General features: G+C 33.5%; 1 protein-coding gene across 1 annotated transcript in view; it reads left to right on the forward strand.

Moving 5' to 3' along the window:
* LOC129224014 (leukocyte tyrosine kinase receptor-like) overlaps nt 1–19,904 on the forward strand; it is a 208,518-nt gene that overhangs the window by 87,927 nt on the left and 100,687 nt on the right. Inside the window, exons 9-12 of the mRNA XM_054858410.1 lie at nt 3,016–3,107; nt 11,071–11,106; nt 12,061–12,105; nt 18,422–18,581. Coding sequence (XP_054714385.1) covers nt 3,016–3,107; nt 11,071–11,106; nt 12,061–12,105; nt 18,422–18,581 — 333 coding nt within the window. The remainder of the gene's footprint in view (nt 1–3,015; nt 3,108–11,070; nt 11,107–12,060; nt 12,106–18,421; nt 18,582–19,904) is intronic.

Genomic DNA, 19,904 nt, shown 5'->3' on the forward strand with positions numbered 1-19,904 from the left:
TAGCTTTTACAAGCACTCCTGGAAGACATTTTTCGCAACCTCCTGTAAGGCCTCTTGCGTTGCTGCTTTGACTTCATCGTGGGTAAGAAGGCGACTTTCATGTTGAGGATGCACGGTTCGATTGGTCAATACTCTGGTATGACAAACAAATAACATAACGTTTCCTCGAACTTAGCTCCGTTTGACTTTTACCTGTTCCCAGCAAAAAACCATTTCCATGGACGCTGCTTTCTTCCGTCAGGAGAAGATAAAGCTGCATCATAGAAGGTAGCAAAAAATGGCTTCCAGAAGTGTTTCCAAAAGTTATATGAACACTGGCAAAATTACGTAGCCCCTCAAGCTGACCTTTTGAAGGTGAATGTGCTTCGGTAATGTAAACTATTCTGGGTAAGGTTTTATACAGCTTGTCCCCAAACTTTTGGATCGTACTACGTATCATCTGTATAGGGTTAAGCTTCTCCTTTTTTAACTGCTGTATGATGAAAGAGAAAGAACAACAGACAAAAATAAAAATGAAAAAGGAAGAAAAACAAAGAGACTGTTTAATAACCAATTGATTTGTTTTTTTTTTAATTGAACATATAACTAAGATTTCAGTAACATTGTAATGATGTATGGATTTAGGTACATTAAACATAGTTAAAAAACATTAAATTATGTTGTTTAATCATTCAAAAAAAATAATAATAATAAAACTATGAAACCGTCAACAAATTACGCAATTGAAGTGGAAAGATTGCACGTAGACATTTTTTAGTCATCAAACTAAACAAAAAAGCTAACAGATAAATTACAATATTAAATCAAAACAGGAATATTTTTATATTTATTTAAAATTTATGAATAGAAAAGTTTGCATTTTTCATAAATGCTATAACGGTGACATAGATTTTGCTGAAAAAAGACATAGCCATGAAAAGAGCGAGGTTCTTAAAACGCAGCTACAATAAACAAACTCAATATTTACACCAAGTTAATAACTGAATACATATACTACTTGATCTAATGTTTGCACACATAATATTGAAGAATTTGATTGTTTAATCTTTTATGAAGCTTTACAAACAAGTTCAAATTATTTTTTTCAATTTAGCAATAATTTTCTGAAATTTAAAAACTGCATAATAGAAAATCCTTGAAACTTTTCCATAAAAAACAAAAGTAACTTATTCATTGATTTTATATAAATACATAAAAATACTTACTTACAACAGAAAAAAAATCGATCGCTATTAAAGATCCAAAAAAGATGGCGCATTACGAAATACAGGTGAAACAAGTATGAGAAATACGCAAAATGACATTTTTTGACCGAAATAAATTATCGCTAAATATTTAAGAAATGCTTGAAACGACGAGGGAGTACTAGGGGGGTCACCCTCTGATTTTGGAGTAACTCACACTTCGGCCCCAACCTCGACCTCATTCTTTTTAGTACAGAACCGCTACCACCAACGCCTCGGAAGAGTTTCTGAATCTAATTCAGCACTTCCGAAGAAAAAATTCAAAAGTCCCTTTGATTTCCGAATTATGTCACCATTCAAAACGTCGTTAATCAATTTCTTACATTAATGCTCTAAATTCTTTCTAAACAATAGATAAAGTTTGAAAAAAAAAATTCTCGAATTTTATGAATGATGTTAGTCTTAAACATCTCAGAAGTACAACTAGAGTTTAATTTCAGAAATTGAGGGAGTGGGAGGCGAGGCACGCAAGTGTTCTCGGAAATTCAAAAAATAGTCGTAAAAAATAGAGTTCAAAATAATCATAAGCATTGAGTAGAAAAACCCTTTCAAAACTTGCACCCGAGTTTGTTTTGACGTGCAGTGGCGGATTTAAAATATAGCAAATGTTGCAATTGCGCGAGAGGCCCCATAACCATATAGGCACAGTAAGAGTTACAAAAATGCTTATGATAAATGTTCTACAACTTCTGTGATAGTGAAATAGGGACCCAAAATATATTTCGACGGGCCCAAAACTTGTAACTCCGCCGAAGCGATACAGAAAACACTGCATTACTGTGATTCATATGACAAATATCGAAAAATTAAAAAATACCGTCGGTTCTACGGGAATCTAATAAAATGACACAAAAACCGGTTTCACCATTTCATATTTGTTTCCATAGTCTCCAATTCGGCAATATATCACCAAATGATCGTCAGTCTGAGACGCTATTTTAGTTTTGCATTGAAATAAGTGATTAATGACTTTAAAAAAATGCGTAAACAGGCTTTTCAGAACACCCAAGCGAAAACAAAGAGGGAAGTGCACAACTGGAACGTACGCACACCTCACATGCGAAATTTATCCTTCTACAGCTTACCATTTTTGAGTTATGACATCTAAGAAATACATACGTACATTCAGCTGCAAGAAACAACGCAATAATTAACTTGTTTGGTACCTGAATGCAGTATGAAAAACTCTTTCAGGGGTGACTAAAATGGAAATTCATACTGAAATTTAATTAAACAATTTTATATGAAAACAATAACTCCCTTTACTTTGTATTAAAAAGTAATTTTTCTTTTTTTGTCAAAAACATCGGCCAATTCCATCGGCTTTTCGATGCTTTTAAGGCCGATGGGCCGATGTTTCCTGCAAACTAGCATCGGCCGCCGATGCCGATGCCGATGGCTAAATTGTTGAACCATCGGCGCCGATGCATCGGCCAGGCCGATGCATCGGTCGAGTCCTAAAGTTTAGTTTCTTAAATTTCAGGCTTCCTATGTGATAAAACTTTCGGAAACATAAGTCCAAACGTAGCAATTCGTTTAACAAAACGAATCCGTCATCATGAAGCACTTTTTATTGGGGAAATTCTAGATCCGTCGGATTTGGACCTTGAAAACTAAAGTTTTGCATATATGTTAGTTTCAAAGACACATCGCTGTTCTTCTATGAAATTTCATCCTAATCAGAGATGGTCGGGTGGGGACCACTCACTTGGCATGGAATGACTCCGAAGTGTGTTCTACTTTATCAGCTCTAAAAACGGATTTTTGACAGGTATCAGATTATGTTTTCAGCAGCTCGTGGTGTTGGTCACAGTGATATTGCTATTGATGACGTCACTTTAAGCCCAGAATGTTTTGGAATAGGTGAGTGAATTTTCGTATTAGCTTTTTATATTGCTTTTAATTAATGAAAACGTAATCCCTGAACTAAGTGATGCAAAGTTTTTTTATGCTCCAAAAATTTGTGGAAAAAAAATCAAAAATTTTCAAAAAGTGGAATTTTTAATGCAGTTTTCAAGTTGCTATTGTGTTGTAAAAGGTATGCACAAAAATGTTTTTTATCTTTCAATGGCGTCGAGTCATTGGAAAACAGAGTTTCACTGATGTAATGTAGTTCTTGTCAAATTCTTAAATTTCAAGTACAATGGCGAAACGACTGGAGCAGCACTCATGTTTCTTCCGCTTCTTGAGTTAAAGGAGCATCCAGGAGTCGCACGGTGCCATATCAGGAGAGTAATGAGCCTGTTGAACTACAGAAGTCGGGTTTTTTACTCAATCGGGTTGTTCGTTAAAATCAAACGCGAGAAATGTGCCAACACTCGTCACCGAAAGCAGTCTGGAGCTCTAAAAAACTTTGCAGCTCTCGCTCAGTTTCTGACAAAATTAAAATCAGTAGCGCTGCTCCAGTCATTCGCTATTTTTGTATAAATTAAAAAATCCGACTAAAGCCTTACACACTAACTCAGTCAAACTCTGTTTGCCAATGACTGACGCTATAAACAGACATGAAAAATTCATACATGCGCATACAGGTTTAATATTAGCTCATGTAAGCGCTTTTGATTCATATTCATCTGATTTTCATGCAAAGAAATAAATGAATAATTTCGGATTCTTTTCTAACAGTCCTCGTATTTATAAAAAAAAAACATATTTACGGCTTTACTAATACGTACTTTCTAAAGCCTCAATCATCAATACATAAATCGTTTTGTCCAAAAGCCAGTCATCTCCACTTTTTTTACCAAATTGAGATTATTTACTTTTAAGTTCAATTGATGTGGACACACCTTTTTGCCTGAAAGTAAGTCATCTCTTCTCATTAGTTATTGAAAATAACAAGCATTGAAATACCTATTAAGTTCGAAAACATGTCAGAGTTTTGGAGATTACTTGTTCTCTAACTGAACTTGGATCCGTACCGTACATACGCTCATCAACAATTTACCAAAGTGATAGAATCATCAACCACATCTCATAGGTTTACTGTTAAAAGAAGTAGCAACAGATAGGATTATTGATTACAAAAGCTGGTGATCAGAACATTATAAGAAAACTGCATAATCAAAATGCTTATATAGAAGAACAAGAAAAGAAAAAAAATGCATTTTCAGGAACCCAATTACTAGTTTACAGTTGATACCCGGCGAAGTTGAAATATCTCAATTCTTTGGTGGTTTAAGCAAATTAATGATGTTTGTTTTATCAAAAAAAGGGCCCTAAAAACTGCCCCATTGCCAGGAAAGAAAGCATGTTCTTGAAAAGTTGCCACAAACCACAGGAAAATTGTAAAGTGCTAAAATACATACCAAGTGATTTTCAGACTTTTTAAAAAGAAATTCTTATGTGCATTAATTGTAATTAAATAGAAGAAGAATCCTGTATTTACAGGTTTAATTTAGCTTTTAAATTTCTTTCGTTAACTGTTAATGCTATTACTGTGGCAGAAATGTTGATATTCATTTTATTTGAAGTATATATATATAATATATATATATATATATATATATATATATATATATATATATATATATATATATATATATATATATATATATATATATAGTGAAATTCCGATTTTACGTCCGCTGAATCTACGTTTTTTCCGCATTTCACGTTTTTTTCATCAGGTCCCAATTTTTCCATACTCTAATAACGTTAATTTAACCTGGATTGTAAGTATTCATGAGCTTCCCTCATTTTACATTTTCGCTGGGAAGTTTTTTCTTCAATAAGCAATATCTTTCAATTGCGATTTTTTGAAGATAATCCACGTTGTTGAAAGTTAATCAATTAAAACAGAAATGCTCCTGCTCCATTCGTTGCTGACCTTATGAATTTTTCGTCCGTCAATAAAGATGAACAGGAAGAACCGAAAGCACAGCTCGTCCCTCTTTTCAGTATTACATTGACGAGCTTACAAATAGAGTGAAAAGCTATTCTCTTTCTCATAATGACCAGAAAAAAAAAACTTTGCAAAGTATTTCAATCTAGAAAGATGCTGCATTTACTTTGAACTCATAGACTAAAAAACAATCCACTATTACGGACTATTTTCAACCTAAACGCCCGGATTCACAACTCAACGTGTTAAAATGATCAAAAGTGGCATTTATTATAATGATCTTTTCGTAAGATAATCATATTATACCTTTTGAAAAAGTCATATTTACTACCTTTAGTTTTTTTCTATTTGATTTTTGCTTGTTTCCTGTATTTTACGACAGTTAATATAGTCCTTTGAGAAACGTAAACCAGGGGTTTCACAGTAAAAAAAATTATTTCAAGTTTTCAGTGAAGATTTATCAATTTTTTCCCTTGTTAAAGTAATAAAAAGAATATTTCATTGTTTTTGTCCAAAAAACAAGTCATCTCCAATTTTTATTTTTTTAATGAAGCAAGTACACTGTTAAAACTACAGGTTGCGTTTGGCACCTTTCAGGGGTGAAACGCTTGTTCACCAGCGACACCCAATACGGAGCCGGAATGGCACCTCTTACTAGGGCGAAAAATGGGCACCTTTTAAAAGACAGGCAGCGCGGGGGAAAAGAAGGAACCTTCGGAGAGAAAAATGGCACCCTCACTGATTTCTACAGTAGATCCTCTTTCCCCTCCCCCCTATTGTGTGCGTTTTTGAATATTATTGTGTTCTATTTATTGTTTGGGTTTATGATAGACAAAGTTTTGGTACTTTTTTCACATTGAATTCATTTTGGATTAAAACTTGTCATTTAAGGCATTTGATCACATTTCAGACATACCAACATAATATAGAAGTGTTCATGACTTCAATTCCTCTATCTGAGTTCTAACTCTCATAAAAACCCTTGGATTGCTCAGCAGTTTTAAATGATATTGAGATTTACTATAGCATGATACTAAAAAATAAGAGTGTAGGCATTTATGGATAATTTACAAGCACAGCCAAAAAAAATCAGTTATATTACAATCACGGAAAAATCAAATCGTTTCATAAAATGCAGGTGTTCAAAATATTTTAATCAAGAGTAACATATTGATACATATTATATAGTTCGACATTTGAATATCATATTTGAACATAAGTAATCTAAAAAAGCACTTTTTTTTCTTTGTTAAATAGAAACTTTTTTGACATTAAAAATCAAAACAAATTTTTAGCATCCTACATAATGAAAAGCATTGGAGACAGAAATTAGAGAGAGAGAAAAAAAAAATAAACGCGTCTAGACACTGCATTCGGTTTTTGAAATAACACCAACAAAATATTTTCACGTAATGAGTCATGGCATGAAACACACAGAGAGATTTCTTTTCAAAGCTTTTTTTTTTTCTTTGCTACGTCTAAGCAGATATTTTATTGAGAAGGATAAAGACATTTAGTGTATCTGCTGTAGCAGTTAGTTATGTCATTGAATTTTCATCCCGGTTACTTATTAATTATTTCGTATTGCTAACAATAAACAATTTAGGGGAAAATCCGTAAGACCGCAGACGTGACAAGCAATAAACACCATATATTAGTACACGTGATAAAAAAAAGCCATACATCACTATGTTAAAACGGTTAACTATAAACAACAAGCAGTACTCAGTTTACTTTGTTGAAACACAACTCTGAAAACACTAAAAGCCTGTTGGAAAGCCTTAAATGTTATACCATGATTAAATGCCTGTACTTACGCAAGGTTTTGAAGGTTGGTCCCAGAAATGTGGAATTTTAATCCAGTATAATTGTCATTTCAATGTGAAAATTTAATGTACCAACAACTACGTTTCAGCATTGTCGTCCGCCATTAAAGTGGCTGAATTGAACTTATGCCGGAGTGCACAGCGCATGTGCGAGCGAGGCACCTTAGCGGAGGAAAAGAGTCGCTATTGGCTACTGCGTGAGCTGATGGACCTTCATTACCTTCTTTCATCCACTGAGGTGCTAAAAGATATCGGAACAATATTTCCTAGCCTCTGTGGCACCCTGTGGCTCCGTCTTTGCACCCTACGGCGGAAAATCGCACTCAGCTGGCACCTCTGGTTATAACAGTGCACCAACAAAATATTTTCACGTAATGAGTCATGGCAGGAAACACACAGAGAGATTTCTTTTCAAAGCTTTTTTTTTTCTTTGCTACGTCTAAGCAGATATTTTATTGAGAAGGATAAAGACATTTAGTGTATCTGCTGTAGCAGTTAGTTATGTCATTGAATTTTCATCCCGGTTACTTATTAATTATTTCGTATTGCTAACAATAAACAATTTAGGGGAAAATCCGTAAGACCGCAGACGTGACAAGCAATAAACACCATATATTAGTACACGTGATAAAAAAAGCCATACATCACTATGTTAAAACGGTTAACTATAAACAATAAGCAGTACTCAGTTTACTTTGTTGAAACACAACTCTGAAAACACTAAAAGCCTGTTGGAAAGCCTTAAATGTTATACCATGATTAAATGCCTGTACTTACGCAAGGTTTTGAAGGTTTGTCCCAGAAATGTGGAATTTTAATCCAGTATAATTGTCATTTCAATGTGAAAATTTAATGTACCAACAACTACGTTTCAGCATTGTCGTCCGCCATTAAAGTGGCTGAATTGAACTTATGCCGGAGTGCACAGCGCATGTGCGAGCGAGGCACCTTAGCGGAGGAAAAGAGTCGCTATTGGCTACTGCGTGAGCTGATGGACCTTCATTACCTTCTGTCATCCACTGAGGTGCTAAAAGATATCGGAACAATATTTCCTAGCCTCTGTGGCACCCTGTGGCTCCGTCTTTGCACCCTACGGCGGAAAATCGCACTCAGCTGGCACCTCTGGTTATAACAGTGTAGTGTTTTAATTCCATACAAGGGATGGAATCTTAAGTAAATAGGCATATTCAACGATACAAAAATGAAAAAAGTGCTATATGTCAGATGAATATTAAATACTTTAGTTTTTTGTTCCCTCCTGTGAAATTAGTTTTGTTGGGAGTTGACTGATTTTCGAACTCATCGATTCAATTTTAATTTGTTTTCTTGCGGGGTGTTCTTTTTTTTCCGTTACAAATTATTGTCCGGATTTTTTTTTCTGAAGACAGTGTCATGTAGAATTAACGATTTTTGAAAGTGTGATTGAAAATTTAAAAAACAACTCAGTTAAAAATTCGCTGAAATACTCTGCAGATCTTGAATTCGCAAGCTTCACAAATCCTCTTTTTCATTTACAAAATGTAACCAACTCTTAGATTTTACCTTTATAGTTTGTTATCGTAAATTGAACAAGATGTTCGAAAATATATATCAGTAACTGCGGCATTGTTTTATTTGAATGCATCTCTCTATCAAAATCATGTATTTCGATAAATTTCATTCGATTTTGTGTAAAATGTATTAAGAAATACGTAAATATTCTTTGTATTACAAAATGAATAAAATGATTATCCAAAATAAGCTTTGTATTCGTTTTAATAAAGAGTGTTTTATGAAGAAATTGTAACTTTTATTAATTTATTCAAGTGACTCTAAATCTAATATTAACGCATGTAGCATTGTGTAAAAGACTCCTTGACAATATGCTTAGTGAATGTTTAAGATGAAATATTGCAATAGTTAAAGCGTCTTGAGTTTTTCCTCCATTTACTAAGGTAATTTATTGGAAAATGACTCTACATTATCTGATTGGAATTTATATGTTCCAATGAATTTAAAAATTAGCGTAATTCATAGTTGAAACTTTAGTTTACTTTGATGTTTAGGGTAAACCGATTTCGACTGAAAATGAATATTTTAGCCTATTTCTTTCACAACAAGATAAGTCTTTAAATGAAGAGAGATAAAATCATCAAAATAGTTTAAAGTTTTTGCTGAAATATTATTAAGTACAAAACTAAAATTAAATTAGTTATTGGATTCAAAATAAAAAAAATACACACACACATAGAATTATTTTCAAACACGCTAATGAAATATGAACACTAAATCTTACGGTAAACAAGATGTATGTCTAGGGCCTGATTTAGAAGTTTTAGACAGTAGGACATGTGACAACCCTATAACTAAGTCAATAATTCACCAAACTTCATATGAGAGGAACTATTTAAATGATTTTTCCCCCGCTTTCAGTGAAAAATAAACAGAAAACACACATTGAATTGGTTTTTCGAAAAAATCGATTCATTCTGTTTTTCATTCAGAATTTTCTTAATGTACAGTGCCTCGCGAGTGAGGCCCTGTGGTTCAAGTGGTTAAAGCATCGTATTAAAAACGCTAACATCGTTGGGTCCGATCCCACCCCGTGGGATTTGTCGTTTTTGAACGGATTTTTTCCTCGAATTGGTCCAAATATCTGAGAATATACAAGGTGTTCCGTTTTAACTTGCAAGACCTTTATTTTCGCAACCGTTGGTCCTAGATGTATACTTCCGATTGCAAAAATGTTCAAAATCAGATGCAGAGTTAAGATATTGAAAGTTTGAAGTGAAAATAAAAAGAAGTCAAAAAATACGAAATTTAACTTTTTATACGAGGTCCTCTAACTTATGTTTAGGGAAATAATCTCCATTGAAAAATAATTCCAACATAAAAAGTTTGAAATTAGTACGACCAATATTCACCGAGATATGAAACGCAGCGGTTTGTGACTTAGACCACTTTTCACTCGCCGTCAATAACACCTTTTGGGGGGGGGGGAATCTAGCGGTTAACAAGTGTTTAAAATGGTATGTGTGCATAGAGCGTGGTTTTTTTAAATTGTTCGAGATTTTGTAGTGTGGTTTTGCGTATCACGGCAGAACATTTGCATTTATTTTTGAATTGCAATGAAAAATATAATTACCTTGGTTTTTCTTACTTTGATAATCTGTCATTCTTCTGAAAAGGCGATAAGTTCCAATCTCATCTTCTGTATGGTCCCTTAAAACTTTGAAATGGAATATCTCCTTGAGTTTTGGTCGCACAAATGTCAAGTTTTTTGTGTCAGTAATAGTTTTCAATGGAGATTATTTCTCTAAATATTAGTTAGGGGACCTGGGGCCCTTATAAAAAGTTAAATTTTGTATTTTTGGACTTATTTTAATTTTCACTTCAAACTTCCAATATCTTAACTCTGCGTCTGATTTTGAACATTTTTGAAATTGGAAGTATACATCTAGGACTAACGGTTGCTAAAATAAAGGTCTTATTTGTTAAAACACACCCTGTGGAACACCCTGTATTATCAAAACTCACTGCAGAATTCTGAAATAGTCGTAATGTTGCATTAAAATCTGAAAAGAAAACGCTTAATTTAGCAACGTAAATCGAAATATTGAGAATAATATTTCATAAGAGTCCTTTTCTTTTTCTTTTTGGTTCTTCCTTAAAACTTCTTAAAACTACAAAAGTAAGTCATCATTTTATTTAGTTTTTGCCACTATCGGTAAAAAACAAACAAACAATTCACATTGTGACTGTTTTTCGAAAAATTGCCATTTAAAAACGGTTTTTTGAATTGCCGCTGTCAAGTACGAACGCTTCGCACGGGTCAGCTAGTCCAATAAAGTGCTGTAGAGTTGCAACTGCACACTTTTTATGTCATGCATATGCTACTGGCTAGATCACCCTGAGGATGTAAACTACATAAAAACAGTTATAGATGGCAAAAAATAATTTTTTTGATGTCCTTACGCGAAGTCAATAGTCAAATGTATTATAAGGAAGTAAGAATATAATAAATGTAGTACAATATAACACTGCTAAATTCTCTTTCCGTACAGGTTTTTACAAGTGATACTTTTTCAGACAGTGATCGCTATGATTTCATGCATGTGAATGAAAAAAAAAAAACATTTAAATAGAACTGTCACACTGAAAAATACTTTTTTTACAGGTGTGCCTGAGAATGAGAGTAATGTTCCTGAATTACGTGAGTAAAAATGACATCATCTTGTACTTTTTATCTTTAAAAAAGCTTTGATAAAAATAACCTTTGAGTATGATAAAAATACTATCAAACTAATCAAATGAAACAAGAGTGCAATTTTTTTATAAATTTTAGTTGCAGAAGTAAAAGCATAACTAAGAAGTATCAGTTTGATATACTTGAAATATTTATATTTAAGAAAATTGACAGCATTTTTTTTTCCTGAAGGAAAGGGTTCCTGTTACTAAAGTTCAATAATGACAGTCCAAAAGGAATGAAGCAAACCATAAACATGCTCTGTGCAGTCAGATACTGATTTAGATGTTTTTCGTATCTTTTATGTGTTTCACAATTTATCTGTATCAAAAACTTCATTTACCTTAAACAGCGATCTTTACATCGAATATGAAAAACTTTAACTGTTAACGAAACATTGCATTATCTATCTACTCTTTCTCTCTATGAATGTTTATATCTCACTCCATGTGTGTAATTACACACACATTGCAATAATGTTTGTAGGTTTTTGAATTCAAAAAAGAAAAAAAAACACATAAAAATATTCTAATTTTTAAACTTAATGAGTAGCAAATAAATTCATTCTTAAATCACTCGTCTAACTTCTACTTATATATCTGAAGAATTCTTTAAACTAAATCGTAGGAGTCTTCAAATTTTCCATGTAGTTCCTTTAAAATTGCATTTAAGCAAAGTACACATCCAGATTAAGCGCACGTTGATTAATCATAACATACAGCGTTTTCTTTATGTATAGTTTTTGTATAGTTTATTGTCATTATTATTTTTCTAAATTCAAAAAATCTACGTCGTTATTGTAAGTATATTTGTAATAAAAATGTTTTTATCTAACTTACGGTTCTGCTGTTCTAAATTATCCTGATGATAACGTTTTAAATATTTTTTACTGCATATTCATCTGTACTTCTCTTTTCGCAGCCACAAAAGCCTCTGTACCAGAACCTCAACAGTTTTATGTTCAAAGTAGGTATTTTTTTGACTTTTATGAACAGCAATTTGATTTTTACGGAAAATTAAATTGTTTGTTCGATTCCTTTATCAGGGGTTTCCAACTTGGGGGATAGAGTCACGGCACAGACCATCATTATTTTTCTTGGGGGAAGGAGAGGACTGTCTTAAGGGTAATTTTTTGTGCTTGGGGGGGGGGGAGGCTCTCTGTCTTGGGGATGGTCATTGTGGTATTTGTAGGGAACATTATTGGTCTTACTAGTATGGGTACCAGGCACATCATTTGAGTAATCAGATGGGGTGGGGGGTTCAATTGACCCTCCCCCCCCCCCCCCCCCGGGTTTTAGAAACATAGTGAAAGTAGTCATACTTGTACGTATTTTGTTGTTTTTTCCTATAAAATATATTGAGCACAAACCTTTTTCCCTCCCCCTCGCCCCTGGAAAATTAAATAGCCTGCTTGATGGGTACTTTTGCCTTATATTCCCCACTCTTTTTTATCAATCTGCATGACTAGTGTGTTGTAAGGTAGAATTTCGTTCTACTGTTACGTTCTTAACAGTACTTTTTCACTGATTTCTTCGAGAAATTCATTGTTCAGCAATAACCCCTAGGTAAAACTTAGTGCACACCTAACTAGGCAGCATTGTGAAGGCACGCAAATACTAATCGCAGCATTACGAAACAGCCAGGTTAGGTTCACCCCAACTATAGATAATACATACTCTATGTTCTTTGACCATTAATAACTGAGTACTTTCCTTCATTTTCATTTTTTTTAAATATATTCTACTTGTTCTGTAATGGGTTGGTAGGGTTAGTTTTTTAATCGTAGCCAAAAACAAAACAAAAAAAAAAATAATGATAATAGTAGTTTAAAAGTTAATTGTCAATAAAGTTAGCAAACTAGTTTCAAGGTTGAGCTTAAAACTAGGTCTAGAATTTTGGTCTTTGGGGCATTTCAAAGAATACAGATTTTGAAGGCTTTCCTTGATTCACGTATAGTATTTTCAGAATTAATTTTTATGTGCTATTTTTGAAATTTCTGAAATGAAGTACGGTTAAACCTTATTAATTCGGACTCATTAGTGATCCATGTCGCTCGGGTTAGTAAAAACTAGGATTAAACAAAATGTACTGTATATTGAGTCAAGTTACATTAACAAACTACTATGCGCAGTGAAAATTGCATTTTGAATTCTAGAGAATGAAATATTGAACTGCAGAAAGGAAAATTACAAAAATACACTGCGAAAAAAAAGAAAGTACTACGTACAAAAATACATTACAGCGCTTATGCGCCTGTTATTTGTACAGCATGTACATCTAAATTCCTGTCCGGATTAAACGAAGTCCGGCTTAATAGGGTCAGGATTAATAAGGGTTTACTGTATATTCCTTTGCGCAGTTTTAGAAATGCATCGCTGATTTTTGAAGACTCCTCAATCGTTAGACAAAGTTCGTTATTTACGACAATTCTTACCTCGTTGAGTCAGAAATGCATTCTCAAGTATCAAGAAACGTCGTCAATTTGACGAAAAGTTTAATTGTTGCATTTCTGATAACGTCATTTCGTCAAATATGACGAGAGTTTCGTGAGATTTGAAGATGCATTTCGAAGAGTGCATTTCCCTGATATTTTAAAGAAAAAAAAATGTTAGATGCAGTGAAATTTTTTATAAACACACACTGAAGTTGAGTATATTTGGACACAGTATTTCTTTTTTTGAACGTTTCTCTGCTCTATATCTTTCAATATGATTGTCATATTTGCAACCATGGATTACAAATTTACACACTAAACGTTCAAATAGTTGAAAAAATTACAATAACTGAAAAAAAATGTCTTCTATTAAAAATGAATGTTGTTTATAAAGTCTAGCGCTAATAGAGAAAATTGATTCAAAAAAATATTTCAAATTTTAAAATAATTCTTTTTTAAGTTTTGATACTTTTCCCAAAAAATCTTTTTTTACAGTGTTAATACAGTTTTTCGCGAGCATCATTCATTGTTCTGAGATGATTTAGACGATTTTTAACTTAACGCCAGGTACTAGAGTAGCCAAAATTTACCTGGGGAGGGGGGGAGTGGTTGGTCATTAAAGTCCTTGCATGGATATAAACTGTCATGTTGGGTTAAATGAATCAATTAACCAACGTTTTCATGCACAAAAATGATTATTCGGTGTTAGAAGTTTTTTCAGTGCAAAGAAGTTTAAGCTTTTGGATGAAAAGTCATAAGAGGAAACAGGAGACAGTATTAATACCAAGAAATGGAAGTTAACAAAACAAATGAGACAAAATGACACCTGGAGCCGAAATTTTTTAGTCGGTCACAAATAAAAGTAAGAAAGCAAAAAATGAAATATTAATAAAAAAAATTGTACATAAAAGGGAGGGGGGATGGATGCTAGTTTATATAAAAATAATAGAAAAACAAAACCACTATAAAAATGGAGTCCACACAGAAGAAAAATACGGAATTGCAGCAAGGTCGTTAATTTACTACAATTTCGTATTTTTCTTTTGTGTGGACTCCATTTTTATAATTGTTTTTTTTCCTATTATTTTTATGTAAACTGGCATCCCCCCTCCCCTTTTTTGTACAATTCTTCTTTTTATTTTTTTCATTTTCTGCTTTCTTATTTTGTTTTGTGATTAACGAAAAAATTTCGGCTCCAGGTGTCATTTTGTGTTTTTTGTTTTGTTAATTTCCATTTTTACTTCCTTCTATATCTAATATATAGAAGAAAGTATTGGATTCGTGCAAATTTTCGAATTTCGAATTTTGACGGATTTGAACTTTTTGAGGTGTGCTGAGTCCATTTCGACTATTTTTGGAAAATGTCTGTCGGTCTGTGTGTGTGTATGTGTGTGTGTGTGTGTGTGTGTGTGTGTGTGTGTGTCACGTCTGTGTGTGTCACGTCTGTGTGTGACCAGTTTTTAGCGGCCGCTCTACAGCAAAAACTACCTCATGAAATCGAACGAAATTTGGTACACATATGTGCCCCTATGTGAACTTGTGCCCATTGGTTTTTGGCGCGAATTCCTCCAAGGGGGTGGAGCAATGGGACGTTTTTTGAGTTACGCGTGCTAGCTATTCCACAGGAAGTAACTGGCGGAATCAAACAAAATTTGGTCCATATGTTGCCATTAACAGGAACAGGTGCTGATTCAATTTTGGTGTCAATAACTCAAACGGGGGTTGAGTTATAGAACGTTTTTTGTCGTCAATTGTGACTGCTGTATCTCAAGAAATAATGAACGGAATGAAAGAAAAATTTATTGGCAAGTAGCCCTTAGTGGGTATAAGAGCTGATTTTATTTTGGTAGCGCAATCACCCGTTCTTTTTTTTTTCCATTGTGAGTGCCCTATCTCAAGAAGTAATGCTACGTTCTGGTTGAAATTTGGAACATATGTGAATCCATATGTAAACAGGCTTTGGTACAATTTTGACGGCAATCGCTCCAAGAGGTGTTGATTTTTTTTTTTTTTTTTTTTTTTTTTTTTTTTTTTTTTTTTTTTTTTTTTTTTTTTTTTTTTTGCGAATAGAAACAGCTTTATTAATGCAACAATAAGAAAGATAAATCGTAATAGATTGTCGTCTGCGTATTTCTCGTGATTTTAATTGCATGAAAATGATCGGAAATATTATCTCAATGATTTAAAACATAGACTAATAATAAGAGTAGACCGAGCTATGGCAACCCTTTTGCTGCTCATAAACCAAACCATCTGACTAGTGGATATCCTAGCAACAGCGGGCGTTAATCGTAGCAGACGATCAACGCCAGCGCGAAATAAAATAAATAGAATTGATGGAACACGGAAGAATGATCTTTTATGGAGTCCGATTTGTAAATTTGTTATTTTAAGTTGTAAATATTTTGTTAATATAGTGAGTTTTTCGTTTAGATAGTATTGTGCATTCTCTTTAGTCAATTTCAATAACTCTCTAAGCAATAAAAGATGCAAGCGACCAAGAGGAATCAGCAAACGGTAAGATTTTTATCTACAGTTTCAATTTAAGATACCGATTAGTACATTTTTGCGTTAACGCAAAACGTTTACGCCATTTCGTTCATGCCAACGCTGACAGCTCCAAATGAAATAAAAGTTACCGAAAACTGATCAAAAACTATTACTAATGTCAAAATAATGCATAACTAAAAGAAAAACAGTTCAATCTCTGCACCTGGAAGTTTTTTTTTAATGAAAACACATTGTCTTAAAATACATGTCGAGTGCCAAACTATAGATAATGCTGCCATCTAGCAACCATGCTGCCAAAGTCTTCGCCAAGCCCTTCCACTAGTCACATGATACATCTATGAACCAATTTTCTTCATCAGCAAGAATGAGAAAGCTCGGTCTACTCTTATTATTAGTCTATGATTTAAAATGTTTAACTGTTGCCCTCTTATGTTTGTTAACAAATAAAATAGTTTTAATTAATTCAAGCAAGACTTTTAGAATAACTTTCAATTTTCGCTCTTTGCTTTGCGTTTGCAATAATTCAGAGATTGCATGGTCGTCAAGTTTTTGCATGTGTAATTTTGTTTTTTGTTGGGAATATTGCTTCCTCGTCAAACATGGGGAGGGATCAGAAAAAAAAAAGAAAAATATAGAAGAAAGTTTTGTGATGGCCGCAACATACTAGTTTGATATTTGTAGTGTGTCCTATTCCACTGTATTGCTTTCCTCTTATGACTTTTCATCCAAAAGCTCACACTTCTTTGCATTGAAAAAAGTGTTTCTTGTAACACCGAAACACGTGTCTGCAGTACAGTCGGATCAGCTACAACGCGATCCGACTTACGCGAAATGGCTATATAAAGCGGGTTTATCATGAGTAATGATTTTTTTTATTGCTGGCCTGCAATATGATTTTTTTGGAAAGGAGTTGCGGAGTCTTAGAATGAGTTTCGTTGAAACTAAATATTGGTTTCGTGAATGGACTTTCATCCTATTAGCACCACTAAAAACGAAAGTTCACACACTGCATTAGTCAAAACAACGCTTTGCTTTAAATTCTTTACTTTTTTTTTCATTCTACATATGAACGTTGATAAGATAGAATGGCTCCCAAGCGTTATTAAGGCAAGTTATTAAAGCATTTAAAGTCCTTTATACAAGGGAGTGTCTCCAAAACCTTGTGAGAGCAATGAACAGTGCGGAAATTTTCAACGTAGAAGCGTACTGGAAGCAGTATACCTGCAATGCAAAACATAGGCACATCATTAGAAGTCATGAAAACACAAACAACCAATGCAAGTTGAAAGAAACTTTGACCAAATATCGTGCATGATTGTGAAGGCCTTGCTCCTGAAGACATTCACTGTGAAGCAGTTCAAAAAGCAGTATCATTGGTTTTAGAGAAGGAAATCTAAGGCAACCGGAGATAACATCCTGTCGGATAAAGGTGAGTGATCCACCGGAAAAAACACGGGATGATACTAAAAATGCCAAAGATGAACCATCGCTCTTTCTTCTTCTTCCTCTTCTGACGAGTTTTTTAACGTGCATGCAGTCTGATCGCATTGCATAAACTATCATCTTCTTTATTTTTAAAATTATAATTAAGCTTACTATATCTATTGTAAGTGTCTATCTATTGTAATCTACTTCAGTGCTATTATAATACTGTAATGTGCATAATGTAAGTACCGTACTGTTTTATTTCATGTCTCTCTTCCTCTCATTGATCATTGATTTTGTGCTTCATAACCATAATTTATGTTGAAAAACAACTCTTTTTCTAAAATATAGTTCTTTATAAAAGATACGGTAATATATAGTTAAGAAATGGTTTGAAACAATTCGGGGGGTGTTTACAAATGTCTAAAATAGTTGGGTAGACTTATAAAAAAATCTATACATACGTTATTATACAACGCGAAATTTCGACTTACTCGAGGGATCTTGGAACACATCCCTCGTGTAAGTCGGGATCAGACTGTAATTTGTCAGTTTTTGTGCATCAAAAAATTGATTAATTGATTCATTTAATTTTCAAGCACGAAGGTATTCGTTATTGTCATGTTAGGGTTTGCAATTAGTGTTAAAAAAAAAAAGAATCTGGGGGTTGACTCTCAAAATCCCTCGTATCTCCTCTGGGAGTTACTTTTTTTTTCTCCAAGTTCGAGTTTTCGATGCTAGCGCCACCTACATGCTTTAGCTAATATTGTACCGATAGGGGGAAACTTGATAAGATAAGGATTTAAAAGAAAAGCATTATGTATAAATCTTAAAATGTTTTTTTTTCTTCTTCATTTTTCTTTCTTAGCAGTACAATACATTAGAAAAACCCTCTATTTTATTTTGTTTCAGAATATGAGTTCAACCCTTGTGGTGCAACAGGAAGATCAGGTCCTAGTGATGCTCTCTGTCGGGTGTCTTACAAAAATACAAGTTCTAGAGTTGTTGTACTATCAGACCCTGGTTGGGAAGGCGTTCAGCGCTGGACTGTGCCACATACAGGATTATATACGTAAGTAACTTTGTGATATATTTTCTGATAACGAAAACAAGTCTACATTGATAATGGGATAAATGAGGACAATCTGCTAGTGATTGTTTAGATTCCCATAATTCAAAAAATTTAGGACGCCATACCTGTAAAGACGTCCTAGAAAGTTAAAAAGTATAATGAAAGTGATGTAAAATTGCAAGCTGACACTTTTTTATTGCATATGCTGCAAGTTAATACGAAAGGGGCTACTTAAGGAAACACTAAATGCCAAAAATGGTAGTTTTGACCATGGAATGTGTGCTGATATTTATTTAAAACGTCTGAATGAAAACCAAGTTTGAGGAAATCTTTATGATGATCAAATTCTATCTCAAAAATAAGAGCAAGCAATTAAATAACACTGACTAGTCGACCCGTGCGGAACTCCGCACTGTGCTTCGAATCGTTTCATAAGGCATTTCGCTCTTTAAAAATTTCAAAGGAAGAACATTATGAAGAAGAACCGAAAAAAATAAGCGCAGAAGAGAAGGCATGTAATTTAAAGACATCAGCAACAAAACCTCGTTAAATACAACATTATAATAATTTGATCATCGCTCACCTTTTGGTTGTACGTATTTTCAATGAACATAAATATCATTAAAGAGTGGCTGAGTAGTGACTCGTGAAAAAGCAATAATTGTGCATGTGAAAAAACAGGTTGTGGCAAATACAGTCCTGCCCGTGTGAGCATCTGACTGGAAAAAAAGGAACATTAAAGAGATATTTATTGGCACGGATTAGAACTGGGGCGCCATTCTGATTAACAGCCCGACACCCCAAAAAACCTAGCAACTGCGCCTTAATTTTTCGAAAGCTATTCATTGAAGAAATGCGTAGTAAAAAACCACAAAAAAGCTTTTTGCCGATAAAAAAAAAAAGATCATGCTTCTATGTTTTGTCATTAACCAACATGATACGATTTAAAATTCTTCGTAAAGCATGGAATTTGATAAAAAAGGACGAAGATCTCACGTAGCGATTGAAAGAAACATTCTAGAGAAGTAATAAATTAGTTTGAAAAAAAGTGTTTTTATCTTTGAATATTGAACTATTTCACATAGAAGGTTGCTCTAACCGTTACGGCTTAAATGTCCGCACATGTTTCTCTTTTAATCGAACAGTTAAAATTCAAAACCAAAACCAGTTGAACTGAGTCCGTTTTTTAAGTGTAATTTTTCGAACGTAGACAAAATGTATTTTTTTTCAGCAGAAATCAGAGGAGTAGAAAATGATTTCTAACTAATGAAGTTGGTAATAATTTTAATGTTTTAAATGGTATTCGCGCGAATAAAAAAAAAT

Source organism: Uloborus diversus, chromosome 6, assembly GCF_026930045.1.
Source record: "Uloborus diversus isolate 005 chromosome 6, Udiv.v.3.1, whole genome shotgun sequence".
In the NCBI taxonomy this organism is placed as follows: Eukaryota; Metazoa; Arthropoda; class Arachnida; order Araneae; family Uloboridae; genus Uloborus; species Uloborus diversus.